Raw genomic sequence first — 15,524 nt, forward strand, 5'->3', positions numbered from 1 at the left:
AATAAAAAACATTATGTGATATTTTTCATCAGAATTATTCATAAGGATATTTAAAATTCTCTTTAAGCCTACTATTATTTTACAGTGCCTGAATTTTTTTTATTAAACGCATTACTTTGTCTTCACAATGATGCTTGAGGAAACAAATAAATCAGTACGTTGCTTTACTTTGTACTATGTGACATGTATCTTCATTAACCACATAGACTGTATATACTGTATTACAATATAAGCTGATGTTTGTCATGCAAATAATGAGAGCATTTCCCAAACCATATCAATTCTAATAACACACATGCCTGAAAAAATATTAATTGGTACTTGATAAATTATAAGTAATTTTGATTATCATAAAAATTTTCATAAACCAAAAAAGAATAAACTTGGTATTGGAGATGATATTCACTCTGGTGACTTTTCCCTAGCTCTATCCCAATTTGCCAAGAAAATATGGTCCTAAATTTAATTTTTAATTCTCAGGTATATAAAGCCAATCTCACCTGAGGAAATTTCCCTCAATTTTGTGGGTCATCATCATGCATGAACTTGTCCTGAATGAAGGACCCATTCTTTTTAGATGCAGGATTTAGGATCAATGTCAGTCAAGAGCAATATCAATGAGCACATCTGGTTTTCCATCATGAGCAGAGATGTGTCCATTCTATGTCTAGGACATTACTACCCTACCTTATTCTTAAAAGACTAAGTTTTGAAATTACATGCATATTATTAAAGGCAGAACAGCAGTTTTCTCTTATCTGTGAGCTCAAATGGAACACAAATTGTTAAGCAGGAATATAGATGAGATTCTTCAACACTCCACATTTGGGAAACATAATAGCAAATGTCAAAGAGGAAAATAAGTGTCTTATATGAATTCTTAATTGCTCTCATTATTTATTTCTAGAACATTTGAGGGTTAGAGAAGTGATGAGCTGTAAGGAGGGTTACACACATAATTAAAGCCTTGTACTGAATTAACCTCAAAACATATTGATTCCATAATCTACACACAGAGGAATGTTCCGACAGCATATGGAGGAATGAACCTACCGAGGCTCCACAGGATCAACTGGCAGGAAATATCCCCTTAATTACTCTAGATAGACTACAATGTGCTCACATTGCTACATATACTACAAATTATGCAGCAGCTAAAAAGGAGAACAGCCATCCCTTAATCTGTTTAGTATTTTATAGCTATTTTGACTTGCACATTTTTGTATCTTGTGAACTTCAATCTCACCTTAAAAATTTCTTTCTCATCATTTGCAAACACACATTAACTATATTAAAATATCAGCAAAGTAATATGCAATGATTTTCTGTTTGCCAGGAATAAACAATATTGCTGTATTTGGCTTTTGAAAACACAGAGTATCAGCTCAAATGTACAGTATTTTCCCTTTGTTCTATATCAAAACTACTTACTCCATTTTATTCCTTCCCCTGCCCCAAATAAGTTATTATAATGATAATATTTTGTGCTGTCTTCATACTCAATATATATAGAATATCTGTTATTTGGGCTACTTTATAGCATAATAATTACAAATTGGTCAAATAAGTGTAAAATGTTCAAATTGCTTCCTAATCAGAGTACAGGTTAATCAAATCTCAGGTTAATCATCTCTCTCTCTGTCTTCAGGTATATGGACTTTTTTCCTACTCCATCTAACATTACAAGTGATTTTCTATTTGAAAAGAGTGCTAATTACTTCCATTCAGAAGATGCTCCCAAGCGAGCTGCATCTCTAGTCCCCAAAGCCAAGATCATCACAATCCTCATCGACCCCTCAGACAGGGCGTACTCTTGGTACCAGGTATGAGCAATGAAAAACACTGCTGAAAGCATTTAGTTGTAGCTTGAATATAGGCAATGGTAAATCATGAAAATAAAAACCAGATACACTGAGATTCAAATATAAAAACATATATGTATACATATATATGTATATGTTATATATATATATATTCATATACACATATATACTTGTATTTGTATAATGTATAAATATGCATATCTTTATGACTATAAAGAATTGAATATTTAACTCATACTACCAACTTGGACAAGGATTTTCAAGCATAAAAATAATAGACAAAAAATCATATGTCAAAGAATTAATAAATTGCCCAACCCATACAATCATGTCAGATGTTGGTCTTTAAAAAAAATAACAAAATTAAATGTCAGTATGTAAAAAGGAAATCTTTAATAAATACAGGGTAAACATAATTTCTTAACAAAATTTATAGGTAATTCTTCCAAATAAGTAAATAAAATGAACAGTATCAGTAATAAAATGAACAAAAGGCACAAACAGACAATTGTATACACATACAACAGAAAACTGTATACACGTTGCTCAACAGTTTGTGGGAAAAAATGATCAACCCAATTAGGTATCAATAAAATATAAATTAAAATGAAAGTTTTATAATATCTTGACAAGATTACTGATATTTCTGCTGGCAACAGTGTGATAATAAAAGTTTATAGCATTCCAAAAGAAAGGTACATTTCAGATATTTTCTGAAAACTTGTTTGGTAAGAGCATCAAAAGGTGTTTAAAGATCTTTTCAGTGTGATTCCTTTTTTGGGATTGAAGGTACAGAAAATTTCAAAGGTATGAACAAATATTTACATACATTGTAGCACTATCTATAATAATAGGAACAAATGAAAAGGTAAATGCCTGACAATATTGATTTGTGTCACACTGAATTGGAATATTGTATGAGTATGTTTAATTATGGTTCTAATCAATAAAATGGTAATTAAAGAATTGTGTTTATTCTGTTGTGTGAATAGGTACCAATCATAAAGCTAAATAATTAAACATTGTGATTATGCTGTGAGGAAGTACGTAAAGGTGCTCCAAGAGAATTCTCTAGGGAAATGAACTATTTGGAACTGAAGGATGAGTACATAAGTAACTGTGTGAAGGGAGAAGGCAGATGGAGGAGAGGGAGTGGTATATGCAGAGTGCCCATGGTATATACAACCATAGTACACATAAAGAGCTAAAAGAAACTTCATGGTAGCCACCTGGAAAACTCCAGGTGAATCCCAGAAGAAGATGAAGATCAGAGGCACACCAGGGCTGCCATTTTTTTTTAGCAATTAAAAGCCTTTGCAAATAGAAATCAGTGTGTAACTACCAGATTTACATTTAGAAAACATTATGTTATCTGCTATTTGAAGAATGGATTGGAGTATGACAAATGGTCATTCAGTGAAGTCAAACTAGAGGGTATTGCAACAGGTTTGCTGAAAAATAGCGGTATAAGTAGAAAGTGAAGGAAGTATAAAATATTAATAGATGTTTGGAGATTAGAATCAATGAGCCTAATAAGGAAGTATCAAGGATGAATCAAGTTTCCTTCCAATCTGGGAAACTACACGATGCCCATGCACTCCCATACAAAAAGATGTCCTAAAGAAGGATACAGAAGATTTCCTGGTAGGGCACGAGATGTGAGGCTAATGAAAAGCAAAGGATGATTATGACATATGGATTCTCATCTTAACAGAAATGAACAGTAGAATTTATTGGCATTATGGGGAGGGGGTCCCAGCTGCAGACAGAAATCTTTGAATCCGACACATGAGCCATAATCACAAAAACAATGAAATGACCCAAGGAGAGAATTTAGAAATGAAAAGCACAGAGAAGATAAGGTATCAAAAGGGACAAAAAAATAACAGTCCCAATGAATAAATTCAGGAACATGATGACCTGAAATTTAAGAGGAGACAGTGCTGCCAAATGCAGGTGGTGACACAGTGACAAAGAGCTGCTACAAAATTACACAATTGGGTAAAACAAGGCCTTAATTCTTTTCATTTATTTGAAAGATAAGGCAGGAGTTAGAGCCCTTAGCCACAGAGTGAAAAGAGAAAAACTAGATGGGTTTGGTTGTAGAATAATAAGCAGGGATGAAGGAATAGTAATAGCATTTGCAAGACTCAAAAATTGTGATTTTAAAGAGAAAAAAACAAGACGTTATCTTACTATATAGGAACTGAAGTGGGATCAAGGGAAACATAGTATGTGTTGTGTAGTGGTGGTGATTTGATTTAAGATAGAAAGTTTCCAAAGAAAAAGAAGTACAGGTAAGGAGAGAAAATGAGTAGTCAACCCTGTGAAGAACCAATAAGCGATAGCCAAAGTAAATAGGTTAATGAATAAAAATACATTTAAAAACATGAAATTAAACACACAGAATTTCTAAGGAAAAAACTATATTGAAATATAATTATCAGAATATTTTAAACTAGTAATAGTTTTACTTACTAAACCATTAATGACAAGTTCTAATGGTGAGTCACACCACTGTAATATTGATGAGCATAAGCAACATTTTGATATATCTGAAACACCTATAATTTGATATAAAAATAACAGATTTTTGTTGGTGGCAAAATTACAGGTAAGATAATTAGTGTGACTACTGTCCTCATTCACAATTAAAGGAAATGTTAAATTTAATTTAGAGGTTGCTGAAAATAAAGATGCTTTTGTTGTTGTTGTTGTTGTTGTTGATCCAAATTCATAGACCTCACTATATTCTATTAACGGGTCTCTGTCTAAAAATCTCTGGCATGAAACTTGAAGGATGTTGGAGAGGATGAATGTATGTGCTAGTAAATTCAGAAGCCTGGAGTAGAGAAATGGAAGACACTGTGATGGTCTGTCCTTTGGGAAATTAGAATAGTTTAATCTGATGAAAAGGAGACCAATAGATTAGGGAGCTTGCATTTTGAAGAGATGAATTAAAGGGGATATGAACTTGCACATGAGTGGGATAAAGCTGACCACAGAAATGTAAATTGTCTACAGGAATGATAACTTATTGAAATTGTTGATCTTGAATTGTGGAAACAGGGTATATATATATTCCAAAATATCAACTATGTGAATGAATTTTGTGGATGTGTATGTTTAATAAATATGGAAATGAATGGGAAAATTAGGAAGATTTACTTAAAGAAAACTTAAGGGTATAAAAGAAAATTTAAGGGTATAAGACAAATAATTTCCATAAAATTTTATTCTTCCTTTTTCTTGACTTTGCAAAATTTCTTCAATAATATGTATTACCAAGAATAAGTAACAAAAGACAAAAAAATGTGACATTACAAATTGGCATTAAAAATAGTTGGGGATTTAAATAAAATGCTTGGATTAGAAGCAAGATTCATAAGTTACTATCAGAATCTTTGAATCAGTGTTCCCACAGGACACAAAAGTAAGTCTTTCTCAGTTTATGAAACTCATATTGCAAAGCAAGATAAATTTATATTTTTAAAATGGTGCCAAAAACATTAAGATGCTAATCCTTAATTATAAGTTTTAAATATTTGGAGGAAATGTTGAGGATTTTCCTAGCAGAAAATATAGTCATTGCTTTTAGCAAATTAAAATAAATTTTTCACATAAATTAAACCATTTAAGTAAAATAGAATTTATATAATGTGTGTCTTCTTTGTGCTTGCTTTTTCAAATAAATTCTTTGAACATACAGGTTTGAAAGGAATTATTTTTTCTGATAATACTTTTTATTGCCATATTGCTGAGAGCAGGGCCCCAAAGTGTTCCACACTTCAAAATAATGTAGCCTATTACTTAGCTAGTCCTGTCTATTCAGTAAATACCATAAATCCAAAGCTCAGCAGGTATAATTCAGAAACTCCTACAAATGTCACCTGCCACTGTAATTTCTACCCCATATTTTTATAATGGACCTCACAGAAGAACTAAAGTGCTATTTTTGCCATAAAATATGTCCCTTTGTGACTTCCAGGTCATATTTTTATGCTAATCTTAGTCACAGGAATATGAAGAAAAGTTAGTGCTAAACTGGTATAAATCAATACAGAACAGATTAAGTACACTTCCTGATTATCACTGTTTATAATAGAAATTTTAGTGTTACTGTCCTGTATTCATATGCCTACGGCTTATTTATAATTCTTTATTCATATGATCTAATTTCTATACATTTTGTTTATTGAATGAATTATAAAATTTCTGTATGCTCAGCATAGTGAATGTACATCTATGAAGGACAATGTATATACAATAATTAGGGGGGTTTTATTAGTCCCACCAATTTTCCACTCACTAATTACTCTTGAACTATTCCCCACATCCTAAATCATCTTTACTCTTTTAGTTGTTTTATTTCTAACTCAAATATAAGGCTTATTACTCACACATGGGGTCTGCTATTACACAATCATATCAGATTCCATTATATTTTCATCCTTAGCCTGTACTATATTTTCTTCATATTCACTTTTAGATATCTCACACCACCAAATCATTTATCCCTACACACGTCATCCACCTTCACTCAAACTTACCTTATACGATAAAGTTCTCTTAGTTCCTATGTTCATTTATTTCGGATTATCAAGATCTTTCTTGTAACATGTTAACTTAAAATTTTCATCCATTAAAAAATGTTATTTTATCTGTCATCAGAATTAACCCCTTATTGGCTTGGCTGTCACCACAAGTAACTTATACTGCTAGTCAAATACATGACTTTGTTATAAGCTAGTACTCTATTGACTCCCACACTAGATTTGATTTCTTTGAAGATAATGGTTCTAGGTTATATCTTTTTATCTCAGGAACCTATTGCTGTTCTTTGTTCTAGAAAGATGCATAATAAATGCTTGTGAAATTGTGTTGACTGAGAAATTCATCTCATTGAGTTGGGCTGTTTCCTGCTCAACGAATGAAAGTTTGGTATAAAGACTAAGAGAATTTTGTACTGAAAAAGTAGGAGTGAAGTAGTACTTGGGAATTAGCAGTATTAGTTGGAAACCCATAGGAGAATGAAAGAAACTTGATTAACATCAACATGAATCTGAAACCTAAACAAACATGATAAATAGATATCTGCCTTCTCCATAGCACCAGCCATACTGAGAAAAGGAAACGTTAGACCCTGCAGGAGCAGCTATAATGAAATAGTGGGCTCTGTAATATGTAATCCCACTCTTGCCCATCTAAATCTCATTTCAGCAGACTTGATTTGTCTTGTCCCTGATACTTTTTCTCTCCTAATCAGATCCACATAGAAAATTCTTACACTCTGTCTCTGCTTTTCAACTAAACATCTTAGACATGCACATAATCACAACTTTCTGCATATCACCTGATGTGTAGCGAAGGCTGGTATTTTACAATAAGCAATGTGCCAGTGCCTATTTCAATAAATGCAGTTTTGACAATATTTTTCATTCTATAATCAGGTACCTTTATTATTTTGTGACATGAAAGACACACATATCTCACACTCATTTATATAGCTACAGAAACATTTTTAAAAACTAACCTTACAACTGACTTTTTGTTTAAAGCACCAACGATCACATGAAGATCCAGCTGCCCTGAGATTTAATTTCTATGAAGTTATTACAACAGGATATTGGGCCCCATCGGACTTAAAAACTTTGCAGAGGAGATGCCTAGTACCTGGATGGTATGCCGTCCACATAGAAAGATGGCTAACTCACTTTTCAACTTCTCAGGTAATGTCCTGATATTAATTTCCTCTGTTTATTACATCATGATTGTGTTTCACTGACAAACAGAAAAATGTGAACAAACATTGTCAGAGATAGAAATTTATTGTCAAAGAAAATTCTATGTAAGGAAGAAATGTGAATTTTTATTTTTAACTTCACTGTTACTATTAAAATTCTATTAAGTGACTCTGAAGCACATTCCTAGGATCCTCTTTTGAATAGTAGCTGGTTTCACAATGGTAAGTTCTCCTAAAGGAAATTTCCTATGATTCACAGAAAACACCTTTCAACTACTAGTAGAACTGACAGTTAATTTGTGGAACCCCATGTGCAGATTCCTGTGAGACCCTTATAAAGACAGAAGGAGCTCATGCACTAGACCACCACAATGCAAAGTACTGTAGCAGTTCCAGGAATATATAATAAAGCCCAAAATAAGGATTTCAGGAAATATCCATATTCTTATAGTTTTCATTCCAGATAAGGGCATAATTGAAGGCCCAGAAAATGGACTTCAGCATTGACATGTTTTTCTTTTCTTTTTAAACATTCCTTTGATAAATCTGAACAGTAAATGAAGGTCATAAAGGCAAGAACAAACATCTTCCTCCACCCTCTTGTCATGGTTTGTAACACTAGATGGATCTTTTTGATTTGGATGACCAGTATTTCTGTCTTTGACTCCAGGTATGCCCCATTGAGATTTGGTAGTCGGGACGCTTATCTAATTATACTACAGATGGAAATATTCTGTTCTCACTGAAGTACTAACTCAAGAGAGTGTGTTTATTTCTGACTTAGAATAAAGTGAGTGAAGGGCTATCACTTAAGAACTTCCCCCAAAATAATCCCCTATGGCAAACTTTAATTACGGTTAATTTGAAAGGATGCAAGAAGAGCAAACATTAAAATGTGTTCTAAGTAGTTCATGTTTTCTTCCTATTCACACTGACCTAATTTATTAATGTCATACCAGGTCAAGGGAAGCAGCACAGTCTATTCAATTTAGTTTTGTTCTTCATAAAGTGACTATTTTTGACTTTACAGTTGCTAATTATTGATGGACAGCAGCTGAGATCTGACCCAGCTACTGTGATGGATGAAGTCCAGAAGTTTCTGGGAGTTACACCTCATTACAATTACTCTGAAGCACTAACGTGAGTTTATTCTCATGCTTGATTTCATTTCCATTATTTGCCATCATAAATTATCACTGGTAGGTGTGTATATAGCACCATTAATACTAGCTATGAATTTATACATCATTTTGCCACTCAAAAGCAGTCAAAGAAATATCTTCATTACTCATGTAGTGTCTCCCTTTTGAATGCCAGGAATACTTTATCTTATAGAGTATTATAGGTATTTCATATTATGATGAATGAATTCCCCTAATTTGGAGCTTTTCCCCAGTACCAATTTGGTTAACTAAACTTTTCACAAGTCTACTCTATGCAGAAAGTATCCTAGACATTGAAACTACAAAGGTGAGAAATATATTCTCTTCCTCTGAGTAATTTACAAGTTAGAAATGAAATATCGATGGACATCTTTCCTCTGTGAAAGTGCCCAGCCCCAAATTGGGAATGAAGTACATTCATGTTTTATTCTGTATTTACTAAAATATTTACAAATAAATGAAAGCATGTATCATACTCCAGCTATCCATTGTTGCATCTACAAAACTACTGGCATGAATTAACAGCTATTTTATGACACTTATGGATTCTGTAGCTCACGAGTTATTCAGGCACAGCTGGGATAGCTTGTTTTACTCATATCTCAGGTCACATCTGGGAGGACTTGAGTATTTCAATATGACCCAAATGGCTGAGGACTGAAATCATTGGGAGGCTTCTCCACCCACATCCTTGTGCTGGGATGGCTCAAAGGCTGTGCTCAGTAGGCTGAAGATTCCACGTGACCTCTCCTGGTACTCAGCTTTCTCACAGTGGCTGTGTTCTAGGAGGGAGTGAAATGTTGAGGAAGCTGTGGTGCAAGAGAGTCATAGACTTCTCTGACCTAGACTTGCAAGTCACAAGACATTGCTTATGCTGCCTTCTGATGGTTACTGTGGTCACTAAGGCCAGTCCAAATTTAAGAAAGGAAAATGAGATTCCACCTCTTAATAAGGAAAGACAAGGTCATGCTACAGAAGAGCATGTGGGATGGAAGATTTTGTTACAGTCATCTTGGGAAAATAAACCCATATATTAAGGTAATTTCAAATGGGCAAGGAGGATAAAATAAAAATAAAATAAAATCCAAATTAAAATCTCCAAGAAGCCAAAACATATTTTAAAAGGGCATGGACTTTGCTCATAAACACTCCCCCCACAAAGTCGGATACAAAGTCTATTAAATTTTACACAAAATTCTAACGAGCCTGATTATGTAATTTCCCAGTTCACAGCAGATTAGAATCAGCAATTAGACAATTAGAGAGGGTAATGGAGGGACAGGAAAAGCAGTAATAAGATTTGGTTGTTCCTTATCCACTAAAATAACCCTAATGAAGTTTTTACCTACACATGGAAATAGCAACAAAACAAGGCATGCCCCTGTTGATTTAGTAGACAATCTTCTTATAATACGTTTTGCATTAATAGTTATTGATGTTGACATACCTTCCCTGCTCCTCAGTAATAGTTTAGGCAATGCTTCTATCCTGTTTACTATAAATAGTTGCTTGTAGTTCAATAAACCTGTAAAATCATACTTTTGAGGGGAAAATTATAAGCAACATAAAATGGGAATTTTGATATCTCTCATATATCATAAAATTACTATCTAGAGTGATGTTAAGTGTAATAAAGAAAGTCAAGTGTTAACCAACTCGTCTTCTAAAAGTTGACTAACAGTTATTTGAGAAACATTTTCCATCTTAATTTCACAATTTCATGTCCACTCAAGTAAAACAATGAATTGATACAACTTAGGGAAGATAAATAGCCTTTGTTAGATTTAGGATATACACAGTTGCCAATACCATAAATGAAAATAGGACAGCAAAATGATGTGGATTTAAGGTTATGTCTATCCTTTTTAAAAAACTTTCAATATTCTAGACTTACAATATTCTAAATGGCTCTTCTTGCTCAGGTTGTACTAAGCTCTGCTTCACATGGCTGCTGCAGAGAGCAAGGAGAGACTACAGTCCACCCTGAGTTCTCCACACTACCTGAGAGCAAAGGAGAGATGCTCAGTGTGTGTATAAATATCTCAGCTTTGTAGCCAGTGCTGTATTTTACCTTAACACAGTTAAATATTCTCATCCTGAGGCAGAAAATGCTGTTTGGGGCTCTGTTATGCCGACTTCCCCGTCTCATTTTGCACAGCATGCTGAATTGTTTTTCCTCTTGGGAAATTAATGAAAACTGGAGAAAGGACTATGATAGCCAGGGAGCAGATTGAAAAGTTCAGGTTGGAAATGACTCTGTCTTCCTTTTATCCATTTAACTAGTGATGTATTTAATTTTAATTGATAACATGTACTAGGACAACTTGGACTGCAAAGATCAGGTCTCTAATAATAGGCTGGGCAGAGAACTGTGAAGAAATTTCCTTCTCACCCTAAATGAGTTCACATATGTGCAGACGCAAATTGCAGGTGTACCGGTATTATAGGAATGGGCCCAGGGCAACAAGATATTCCGCAACTAATTAACTTTACATCCCAGTCAATTATGCTTCATCCTTCTAAAACATCTGCTGAACAACAAAAATGCAAACCTTTTCAATGTTTTATGCATGAGGCAAGTCCCATAGCAATAAATTTAAAATTTCCCTGCTTATTTGGTTCATTCTTTCATTTTCCCTATCTTGTTAGTCCTAAACAAAAATTCTTATACATTTCACTTTAAACAAAATAATTAGGCCACACATCCTTCCTTTGTAACTTGGTGCAGCTATGGAAGCAAAACAACATTAGAATTTCCTTTAAGAGTGTAGGAACCTTAATCATCCAATAGGATTATCTGCCTTCAACAAAAAGAAAGAAGAGCTGTGTAATCTTTCACTCACCATTTGTATTGCCGGTATCTCATGTTGTCTAACAACAATATAATTTCCTTTTTTTAAAAGTGAAAACATTTAAACTATTAAACAAAATGAAGTGTTTTCCAAGTTGGAACGTTTAAGTATATTTGTATTCAGAGTCATATGCCTACATTACATTCAGGTTTTTAAAATATATATCATAGAATGATTTCAAAGAAATTGTGTGTGTGTGTGTGTGTGTGTGTGTGTGTGTGTGTGTGTGTATGAATGATTGAACTCAAGGACACTGAACCACATCCCTAGCCCTATTTTATTTAGATACAGGGTCTTACTGAGTTGCTAGCACCTTACCATTGCTGAAGCTGGCTTTGAATTCCTGATCCTCCTGCTTCAGCCTCCAAAGACACTGAGATTACAGGTGTGCACTACCATGCCCAGCAGTGTCAACATATTTTGTCAGTGATCATAAGCAGATAAAATATCCTAAAGGTACTTTATATATGGAATGTAATTTTGATGTTGGTCCCTGATTTTATATAAAGTCATAAGTAAGATATAGAATATAACAATTTCAATGTCAAATTGGACTCAAGGCATGACTTAAAATGTATAATAATAGTTTCTTTTCATCTCAATGTCCCCTCTCAAATCAGCTGAATCTTTGGAAACTAATTAAGTCAAAACAATGGGCATACAAAACTACAGTTTCTTTATTCCATTGGTGAGGCTCTTTCACTGAAAAGTCTATATACAGTTTATAATCTTTAACTGTTTCATCTAATATAGGTTTGATCCCCAGAAGGGCTTTTGGTGTCAACTACTGGAAGGAGGAAAGACCAAATGCCTTGGAAAAAGCAAAGGCCGAAAATATCCACCCATGGATCCAGAGGTAATATTCTCCTAATATGAACTGCTATAGCAAAAAATCTGTTTATACAGCTATTTCAAAATTAGTAAGAGATATGCTCCCATATTCTGATCTTTCCTTTACGTTAGTTTATACATTTAGAAGATGAGAGAGATAACTAGATAGACAAATGGTTGATCAATATCCCTATAGATTATTTCCTATTGGAATGCAATTCAAACTTAAATATTTTCTGAAAAGTAATTCCTTTTCAAATGTGTGAAATACTTGTTTAGCAAACAAGTGATTTTACATAAAATATAGAAAGATCATTCCTGTACATTTAAGACACTTATCCAGTCCCTGCACTATGACTGATCCTGAACTAAGCAATGTAAAGGATACACATATAAAATAATTATGAACCCACATTTATTAGAGGATAGAGAAATTAGTTTTGGTCACAGGTTTACAATAAGGTAACAATGATAAACTAAACTCCAAAAAGACCAAAAAAAAAAAAAAGAAAAAAGAAGAAGAAGAAGAAGAAGAAGAAAAAGAAAATCTCAATAGAAGTGAAGATAAGTGAAGTAAAGTGTTAGTGTTATTCTAAGGATGGGCAACCAACAGCAATTGACTCAGACAGGTATCCTAAGTATATCTCTGAAGGCAAGGTGAGCAAAGGGAGGACGCCAGTGATGCATGTGTTACTATGGAGACAGAAGTACCAGAAAGTCCTTCAACTGTATCTTTGAACTCAATAATTTCAAAAGGATTTCAGAAATCACTTTAATCTGCCAAAAATCAATGTACTGTTCCCACTACTGCTATAAACATCTTATCCAAATTTGAAGTGTTTACACGCTGGTTTAAGGGTAGAAATGCAATGAGAGGCCTGGTGAATGGTCCAAGATGCAATGTAGTTGTCTTAAATCCATTTCCACAGTACATACAAAAGTTTCCAGGCAGTTTTATGAAGAAAGTGACTCATTTGTGCTACAATATTGGGGAGAGCTTGAAAGAGATGGTAGAACTTTTTCATGTCAGATAGACAAACTATGTATGGGCCATTGCCACCTATACTTACACGGGGAAAGTGTTCAATTCCACTGATTTGCTGAAGATTCACAGAACTATGTAAACTGGGTTATAATATGAAGAAAGAGACATCAAGAAAAAAAAAAAGAAAGAGACATCAAGAAAGAAAGGCTAATTACAAATTTTCTGTTTTCCAGAAGTTTGTGTAAATAAAAGTGAACCATGAAACTAAAACCATTGATATATTTTAGCCTTAATTTTTACCATTTATCTAATAAAGGCCACTCTCTCCAGTTTGACAAGTAATATAAGAATTTTTTAAAGACCCACTTCAGAGATCTTATGGTATTTTGAAAGTAGAAAGCTCTTAATGATTAAAACCATCTATATTTGATCTGAATAAATATAGAAAAATTTTCTGTAATGTGGTAAATTATTTTTTGCAATCATGGATTTCAGTTTTTGTGATTATTTGTGCTTACTTTTAATTTTTATTCTATGGTGCAATTTTTAAAAGAAAAGTGTGTATTTTATCTGTCTCACTTCTATATATTTGTTTCCTCACCAGGTACCTACCTATTCTTCTCTAGTATACTTTTGTTCTCACTTTTTTCTCTGTGGGATCATATGGATCCCACAATAAATATGTATTATAATGATAGATAAGTCACTTAGCATACACCTGAACCTATTTTTTATTTTTCAGCTATTCTTTTTCCAAATTTTTCTAAAAGACAAAAATGAGCAATGTTTGAGGAAAAAAATAAGGTAGTTTGTAAATATCTCTATCATAATAGAATTTCTTAAGAAATACAGGTTTCATAATCTTGTTTGAGAATCTGATAAATGCTTTCAATCTTTTTTTTTTTCTTTTTTCTTTCCAGTCTAGAACTTTCCTCTCTAATTACTACCGAGATCATAATGTGGAACTGTCCAAATTGCTACATAGACTGGGGCAGCCTCTGCCATCGTGGCTAAGACAGGAGCTACAGAAAGTGAGATAGCACTGGAGACAAGAATCATGCCTCTCAAGATATTTACTTTACTATTAAGTAGAAAAAACAAACCCCACAACTTTTACCCCTTGTTGCATTTGTGATTGTCAACAGAGGACTATATGAATAAATTTCCTTTGATCTTTTTCATAAAATGAAAACTGTTATATATGCACGTATTGGCAGTTACTAGCACCAATCCCTATGTAAGCTCTTCAGAAAAAAAAAATTGTGGGGTTTTGTGGTATTACCAGTTTCTAGTGTGGGGACTATCATACAGCTCAATTCCTCTGTTAACTAATTTTCAGAAACTGTGTATGACTACTAATGCTGATTATATGCAAAGAACCTATTAAAATTTTGAGGAAAAGATAAGGACTGAGGTGTTTGTAAATTAGGTTAGTAGTAACTCAATAGCTGAATAAAGGGCTAACATTTTCCCTTAATTTACAAATAATTTGGGTTTTTTTTAAAGAAATTATAATCTCACACATTTATTTTTGAATAATTTTCATTTACTTTATTTAGCCCACATATATTTTTCTATGTTTACTTCCCTTTATGAATTTCCTTGACTTCCTAAAGAAATTGTGAAGTTGTACCCTGCCATATTTTTTGTGTCTTTTCATCTTGTAAAAGGGGCCTATTTGAGAAGTTCTGTATTCACAGATATCACTGGTTCGTCAAACAGGAGAGACCATTCTCAGTGAACCTGACATTGTGGTTCCACTAAAATCTATTGGAGAGTTTCAGGGAGGAATTAAAAAAGGGGGTGGGGGTAACTGCATAACATCACTATTATGTGAACGGCCATCTTGAAATGGGTCCAGAAATCTTAGCCTACAGCATATTAATCCACATAATTTCACTTTGACAATGATGAAGTAGTTATATATTTTTTTCACTATAGAAGAAAAAATTTTATTGATAATTATGGAATTAAAACACTAAGTTGTATTTGCAGGTATAGTGAGGCATTGTGCCTTCTATATAGTATATGTCAATCTTTTTAAAGCATGAATTTTTCTTATATGCCAGTATATCTACTATTGTAGAAGATTATGTTTTTGATGTCTATTTTAAGAAAGAAATATAG

The 15,524-nt window shown here is 33.3% G+C and overlaps 1 protein-coding gene across 1 annotated transcript in view; it reads left to right on the forward strand.

Moving 5' to 3' along the window:
* LOC308654776 (bifunctional heparan sulfate N-deacetylase/N-sulfotransferase 4) overlaps positions 1-14,437 on the forward strand; it is a gene marked incomplete at both ends in the record, with an annotated part of 250,397 nt that extends 235,960 nt beyond the window's left edge. Inside the window, 5 exons of the mRNA XM_081304425.1 lie at positions 1,649-1,823; positions 7,382-7,552; positions 8,597-8,706; positions 12,335-12,437; positions 14,318-14,437. Of these exons, the coding sequence (XP_081160551.1) occupies positions 1,649-1,823; positions 7,382-7,552; positions 8,597-8,706; positions 12,335-12,437; positions 14,318-14,437 (679 nt within the window). The remainder of the gene's footprint in view (positions 1-1,648; positions 1,824-7,381; positions 7,553-8,596; positions 8,707-12,334; positions 12,438-14,317) is intronic.
* Positions 14,438-15,524: the final 1,087 nt, after the last annotated feature.

Source organism: Spermophilus citellus (genome assembly GCF_964194105.1).
Source record: "Spermophilus citellus genome assembly, chromosome: 8".
Lineage (NCBI taxonomy): Eukaryota > Metazoa > Chordata > Mammalia > Rodentia > Sciuridae > Spermophilus > Spermophilus citellus.